Below are 7,500 nucleotides of genomic sequence, written 5' to 3' on the forward strand. Positions count from 1 at the left end.
GTACAATGCTCAAGTTGTGAAAGTAAAATCATAAGACGATCTCTTTGGGCCGCGACTTGTCATTAAGGAGTGATGGTGGGTCCCACAGCCAGACCAGCTGAGAACCACTGTCCTCCATGAGCACAGAAAACATTATATTTTCCTGAATATAAGCTTCTGCATTTTCCAGATGCTCTAGTACTATTCAAACGTATTGCAAGTCTCGTACCGAACGTTACGTACATTTAATACGTACATAGGTACGTACATTTAATACGTACATAGCTACAGCCTTAGAAACTGATAATATATGTGGCGCCATCATGTGGTTATAAGGTGGTATTTCAGCTGCAGGACAACAGTGAAGGCCTAGGTATGAAATGCACGGCCCGCCACTGATTTTATATATATATATATATATATATATATATATATATATATATATATATATATATATATATATATATATATATATATATATATATATATATATATATATATATATATATATATATAGCAGGACAGCAGGATAATGCACGTAAGGCTGCTGGCCCTGATGGCGTCCCCGGTCGCTGCACAGGGCCAGACTGACCTCTTCAACCTGTCACTGGCCCAAGCAGCTGTACCCACATGCTTCAAAACCACCTCAGTCGTGCCAGTGCCAAAACACTCCACTGCAGCGAGCCTAAACGACTTCCGCCCTGTTGCACTCCCTTCAACATCATGAAGCGCTTCGAGAGGCGGGTCCTGGCTCATCTCAAAACCTGCCTACCACCCACACTGGACTCCCTCCAATTCGCCTACCGCCAGGATAGTTGTACAGAGGACACCATCTCCACAGCACTTCACTCCGCCCTCTCCCACCTGGACAACAACAACACCTATGTGAGAATGCTGGTCATCGATTTCAGTTCAGCATTCAACACCATCACCCCCTCCAAACTGATCACTAAACTAGGTGACCTCGGCATCAACCTCCCTCTGCAGCTGGATACTGGACTTCCTAACCAACAGACCCCAGTATGTTAGGTTAGGCAATCACACCTCCTCTACCCTCACCCTGAACACTGGCGTTCCACAGTGTGCTGAGTCCTCTCCTCTACTCCCTGTTCACCTACCATGGTACATGGTTCCAAAACCATTATCAAGTTTGCAGAAGACACAACGGTGGTGGGCCTCATCAACAACAACGATGAGTCGGCCTATAGGGAGGAGGTCCGACACCTGGCGGTGTGGTGCGCCAACCTGGCCCTCAACACCAAAAAGACCAAGGAGCTTATTGTGGACTTCAGAAAGACCAAAGGCTGCACACACACCACCATCCATATCAGTGGAACGGAGGTTGAGTGTGTCACCAGCTTTAGGTTTCTGGGTGTCCACACCTCAGAGGACCTCTCTTGGACCTTCAACACCTCAACCCTGGTCAAGAAGGCACACAAGCGTCTCTTGTTCCTGAGGAGACTGAAGAAAATCCACATGTCTCCTCTGATCCTGGTGAACTTCTGCCGCTGCACCATCGAGAGCATCCTTACAAGCTGGATCACAGTTTGGTATGGCAACTGCTCTGTCTCAGACCGGAAAGCACCGCACTGCCCAACACATCACCGGTACTCCACTCCCGACCATCGAGAGCGTCCACCTCAGGCGCTGCCTGTGGAGGGCGCGCAGCATCGTCAGGGACACCTCACACCCCGGTCATAGACTGTTTGCCCTCTTCCCCTCTGGGAGGTGCTATAGGAATCTCCGTTCCAGGACCAGCAGGCTCAGGAACAGCTTCTTCCCCTCAGCTGTCACCTTACTAAACTCTGCACCACGGTGATAGCGCCCATCCCCGGTTACCCCCCGCCCTCCCACACACACACACCAGACACCTTCCTCCAGTGACTACACATACTTACATCTTACTGTTTTATACTATATATATATATATACTGTATATCTTGCATTTCATATCTACTGTTCATACTGTCTATATTGTTATACTACTTATTCTGTTGTCTGTTCTGTTGTCTATTCTGTTGTCCTGTTGTCTATTCTGTTTTCTGTTCTGTTGTCTATTCTGTTGTCTGTCCTGTTTATTCTGTTGTCTGTTCTGTTGTCTATTCTGGTGTCTGTTCCGCTGTCTGTTCCGGTGTCTGTTCCGTTGTTGTTCTGTTGTCTGTCCTGTTGTCTGTCCTGTTGTCTGTTCTGTTGTCTATACTGTTGTCTATTCTGTTGTCTATGCTGTTGTCTATTCTGTTGTCTATGCTGTTGTCTATTCTGTTGTCTATGCTGGTGTCTATTCTGTTGTCTATGCTGGTGTCTATTCTGGTGTCTGTTCTGTTGCCTGTTCTGTTGCCTGTTCTGTTGTCTGTTCTGTTGTCTATTCTGGTGTCTGTTCTGTTGTCTATGCTGTTGTCTATTCCGTTGTCTGTTCCGTTGTTATTGCTGTTGTCTGTTCTGTTGTCTATTCTGGTGTCTGTTCTGTTGTCTGTTCTGTTGTCTGTTCTGTTTGTTCTGTTGTCTATTCTGGTGTCTGCTATGTTGTCTGTTCTGTTGTCTATTCTGTTTGTTTTGTTGTCTATGCTGTTGTCTGTTATGTTGTCTGTTATGTTGTCTGTTCCGTTGTCCTAGGAGTTGTACTCTGTGCAATGACAATAAAGTTTAATCTGAATCTGATTATATATGACATCACTTCCTGTGATTTCCCTATTCTTTGTCTGTCAGGTGAAGAAGGTGAACAAGTGGAGCTGTAAACTGTGTGGAGAGAAACAGTCACTGCTGAAGGTTAGAATAAATATATCTTATATATATATGTTAGTGCTGGGCAACAATTAAAATATTTAATCTCGATTAATCGCATTGTTATGGCAAAGTTCAATAATGAATTCAAAAGAAACTAATTAAAGCATAAACAGTTACAATCATTTACTTCTGTAAAAGTATCAAAGCTACTTTATAAAATGGTTAAATAATAAGTAAAGTACTGAAGTATAATCGGTACAATATATATTTAATAACGACATACATCACGATGTAGCATGCTTTCTGATATATATATATATATATATATATATATATATATATATATATATATATTACATTACAGTCATTTAGCAGACGCTTTTATCCAAAGCGACTTACAATAGGTGTATTCAACATCAGTTTTCGAGAGAACTAGTCACCAGAAGTAATAAGTGCATGTCCTTTCCTCAAACAAGCATCTAAGAGCATAAACCAGAGCCAACGTACAGTGCAGAAACAAACGAATGCAATAAGTGCCACAAACTAATATAAAAACAATAAGTGCTATATAGATATAGATATAGATCTATATCTATATCTATATCTATCTATCTATCTGTGCTGGGCAACGATTAAAATATTGAATCGCGATTAATCGCATGGTTATGGCAAAGTTCAATAATGAATTCAAAAGTAATGTATTGCGCACTTTTATTTTAAAAGTACTGCTATATGAACAAAAGGGCAATAACATTTGGTTCACGAGATGCAGGTAGCATGTTTTATACTTAATGTGAATATAATTCATACTTTGTTGGCATCTTATTCTGAAAACCGGATGTTCGTCTGAAGAAACCGGATGTTGTCTCACGTTAATCTTTCCGCTAACTTTCAAAGTCCTTCGCTCGCTCCCGATCTGTGCCGTTTAAATGCGTTTACCGTGAATTTCAGCATATAGGTGCACTAACATGTAAGTGTCTGCTGAGTTGACCACGGAGATCATTTTTTTTTTCCCATCTTAAAAAAGGCTCAAGGACATACACACACATGTTCACACACACACACACACACACAACTGACTATAGGATGTTTGCTGGCTTTTATCCCACTGTTCTTGTCATCCTCTTGTTGTTATGTATATGTATTGTCTCTTGTCTTTAAAAAAAAAAAAAGAATTATAATAAATTTTAAAAATGCATTAACGCGCGATAAAATAATTGTCGGCGTTAATTGATGAATGCATTAACGCGTTAACTTGCCCAGCACTAATATATGTATATATAAATATCAAGCAGGTACAGACTTACCTGGGGAAGGGTGAGTATGACCAGGGATGCTACGCTGTAATTGGTCCGTCTGCGTTCTAAGGGCGGGGCTTAGTGAAGGGTCAGGGTTCAGGGGTGTCACCTGACGCTCTGTGTGCTGATTGGTCGACAGGAGTTTGGGCGGGGCTCCGGAGCCGACTGCAGACGTCATGTTCAGAAACTTAACGCCTCGAGAGGAGCGATGATGGAGGAGCAGGACACCTGGTCTCTAAGGTAACACACCTGTCCTGCAATACTCAGCACTCTTCACCCGTTTGTCCAGGTGTCCTCACCCGTTTGTCCAGTTGTCCTCACCCGTTTGTCCAGGTGTCCTCACCTGTTTAACTAGGTGTCCTCACCCGTTTGTCCAGGTGTCCTCACCTGTTTAACTAGGTGTCCTCACCCGTTTGTCCAGGTGTCCTCACCTGTTTAACTAGGTGTCCTCACCTGTTTGTCCAGTTGTCCTCACCTGTTTGTCCAGGTGTCCTCAACGGTTTGTCCAGGTGTCCTCACCTGTTACTGTCTCTTGCTTTAATATGAGCTGTAATGGTTGTTGTTAACAGGAAGCAGGTGGAGGCAGACAGAGAGGATGTACCTGAGGAACACGACCAGGTGACCACACACACACACACACTGGTCTTAAGTTAATATTAATCATATTTAGAAATATGAACTCTTTTCCTCTCTAACTGTCTCCAGATGAGGCCAACTGGATCGAGCCGCTGGAGCAAATACCTGGACACACCTGAGGAGGCGGAGCCAGAGCAGGAGGAGGAGGAGAATGTCTTGCTGGACAGGCAACAGCTCCATGGCAACAACATGACTGACAGGTGTGACACCTACCTGTTAGTCAGCAGAATGTTTCTACAATACACCTGTAGTGACGGACAGGTGTAACGTAGAGATCTGCCCAGAGACTAAACACCATAAACCTCCTCAGTGAGGAGGGATCATAATCTATAAACTCATATCTCATATTCATAAACTGCTTTATTATCATTATACAAACTTTAAAGACACAAGTTAAATATGAAATGTGTTCTAAAGAAACAAAGGTTTAAACGTTTTGATTAAGCTGATACATATTTACTCAAATGAAGATTTTTAACACTTCCTGTTTCTAAACAATCTTAAGATGAATTGTTCTTCTTTTATTTAATCTCTGACATTTAAACAGTGTTTTTATTAATTAACTATTTGTGATTACGTCATTTTATGAGCTCGACTTTAGATATTTTTCTTTTGCCTAAAAATACAATCTCAGATTTTTTCACTTCACTTTAAGTTTACATTTTAAGGCAACAAAAGAATGATTAACTTCACTAAATTCAAGAACTCATAAAATAGTCAGACGCTCAAAAGGAGAAAAGAGGAATTCAGGTATAAAAATGTTTATTTTTAGTTAAAATTATAATTATGAAGAGATAAAAAACTATTTTGTTTTTATATCAATGATTCTCAAAAGTTTAATTATGAATCCTGAAATCTGATTTTAAAAGGTCGGTGATGTTTAACAGGAAGAGGAAGAGAATAAAGGGACGAACAGATGAAGGAAGACCAGACAAGTGGACACCTGAACAGGTAACATGATGACATCACAACATTTATCAACACGATGTTTTACCTGAGTCACACTTAATGTAATATAGAATATAATAATTTATATATATTATTATAATCTCTTATCAATGCTGGTGCTGTTAGCCAACTCACAAAAGATGTTTAGTTTTAGTCATATACTGGCTCCATAAATCGTTTTATAAAAAGTCATAGTATAGCGTGTCGTAAAAAGTCAGTTTGTCTGCTGTTAAATCCTTCTGATTTCTTTCCACTGCAGACAAATTGGTCCAGTCGGATGATGAAACCTGGTAAGACCACTAGTCTGAGAAACAAGAGTCCTCCCAGTGAAAACCACACTAGAACCAAGAGTCTGAACCACACCAGTCCTCCCAGAAAGAGCATTAATCCTCCCAGTGTGAGTTCTGGTGCAGTCTCCAGATGGGCTTGTTTCCTCCGGCCTGACTTTCAGGAGGAGGGAGAGGAGCCTTCTGTCAGTGGAAGGAGTCAGTCAGTGGGCGGAGCTGTCTCCCTGTCCTGTAATGACATCATCAGTCAGGCCAGAGCCACACTTCCTGTTTCCTCCATGTTTGAGAACGGAGAGAACTTCAGCTTCGACGACTTCTAAACAAACACTGAACCATTGATTATCAGAAAAGCCTCTAATTCATTCTGTCGATTGATCAACCAGCTGTTTCAGCTTTATATGTTATGGAATATATTGATCCATCCACTGTGTTAAAAAACGAGGTAGTTCACCACTTTATTCACCACTGTTATTGTTAAGCCACAGAAAACACGTTGTGTATATTTTACTGTAAATGTATTTTATTTTAAGACCACAGATTCTGTTCATGTTTTTACTGTTCAGATTATTAATAAACAGCAACACAATGTTGACCAATAACCAGTGTGAATAGTCGTGGTATAGTACGACAGAAAGTTAAAAAGAAAGTCAGAGTATAGTGTGTCGAAAAAAGTAATAGTGCCCTGACTGAAAAGCATCTGCTAAATGACTGTAATGTAATGTAGTGTTATATTGGTCTTTGTTTGAAGAGGAACAGAACGCACCAGACTCTTTTATCAGGAAAGGTTTCCTGTATTCGGCCAATCATCATGATCCCCGTGATGCTGTGATCCACAAATACAACTCCAGACATGACGCTTCTTCTTCCCTTAGTCAATAGATACTCATGAAGAGACCGATGAGATATTGGACCTCTTTCCATCTCTTCACGTATAGATCTCTCTTTTCAGAAGTGTTCAGGGATGTTTTATGTCCTCTGGCATTGATGCTTTATTGATTTGTTCTTCTTCTACAATCAGATCCAGTTTGTAGATGGTGCTATACTTTTGTATTTCTGGATTGATAGATGCTTATTGATATCTCAGCTTCTAAGAAATCATCCAGTGAATCTCTAGACGCTTCATCCAACAATGGAAATCCATTAGCAATAGTATGTGCAGCTCCAACTGGTTTCTCTTTTCTTTTTTAAAGTTTCAGCAGACTCTGGCTTTCCACAAACTTATTTTCATTCTTGACATTACATTGCAGTCATTTAGCAGATTCTCTCACATTTCTACACCGTAGGCACAGCTACGGGAGCAGTTTTGGGGTTAAGTGTCTTGCTCAAGGACACATCGACATGCGACTAGCAGAGCCAGAGCCGGGGATCGAACCGCCGATCTTCTGATTGAAGGACGGCCCTGCTCTCCACTTGCCACAGTCGCCCACATCCCTTCTTGGTCTTTAGAGGTTGTCTCATTGGTTCTTCTATCCTGCCAACAATAGTCCTGTTTACAGTAACTGCAGAGTAGCCACTCCCACTCTGCTTGTCATTGTTTCAAGACTTGGCGTGAGTGATCCAATACCTTTCTGTCAACCAGGAGAGGATGTCGTTTTATGTTTATGCATATGTTTGAGAATGAACATGGA

General features: G+C 41.3%; 1 protein-coding gene across 3 annotated transcripts in view; it reads left to right on the top strand.

Annotated features, from left to right (window-relative positions):
- The window catches only part of mrnip (MRN complex interacting protein), a 10,993-nt gene extending 4,528 nt beyond the window's left edge, over nucleotides 1-6,465 (top strand). The window contains exons 2-7 of one of the 3 annotated variants that reach the window (XM_076105332.1): nucleotides 2,686-2,745; nucleotides 4,141-4,241; nucleotides 4,571-4,619; nucleotides 4,707-4,837; nucleotides 5,507-5,588; nucleotides 5,845-6,465. In XM_076105332.1, the coding sequence (XP_075961447.1) occupies nucleotides 2,686-2,745; nucleotides 4,141-4,241; nucleotides 4,571-4,619; nucleotides 4,707-4,837; nucleotides 5,507-5,588; nucleotides 5,845-6,192 (771 nt within the window). In that variant the 3' untranslated portion in view covers nucleotides 6,193-6,465. The remainder of the gene's footprint in view (nucleotides 1-2,685; nucleotides 2,746-4,140; nucleotides 4,242-4,570; nucleotides 4,620-4,706; nucleotides 4,838-5,506; nucleotides 5,589-5,844) is intronic. The other 2 variants (XM_076105333.1, XM_076105334.1) reach the window with 2 other exon arrangements.
- The last annotated feature ends 1,035 nt before the right edge of the window (nucleotides 6,466-7,500 follow it).

Source organism: Anarhichas minor, unplaced genomic scaffold (genome assembly GCF_050575085.1).
Source record: "Anarhichas minor isolate MPS153535 unplaced genomic scaffold, ASM5057508v1 ptg000031l, whole genome shotgun sequence".
NCBI lineage: Eukaryota > Metazoa > Chordata > Actinopteri > Perciformes > Anarhichadidae > Anarhichas > Anarhichas minor.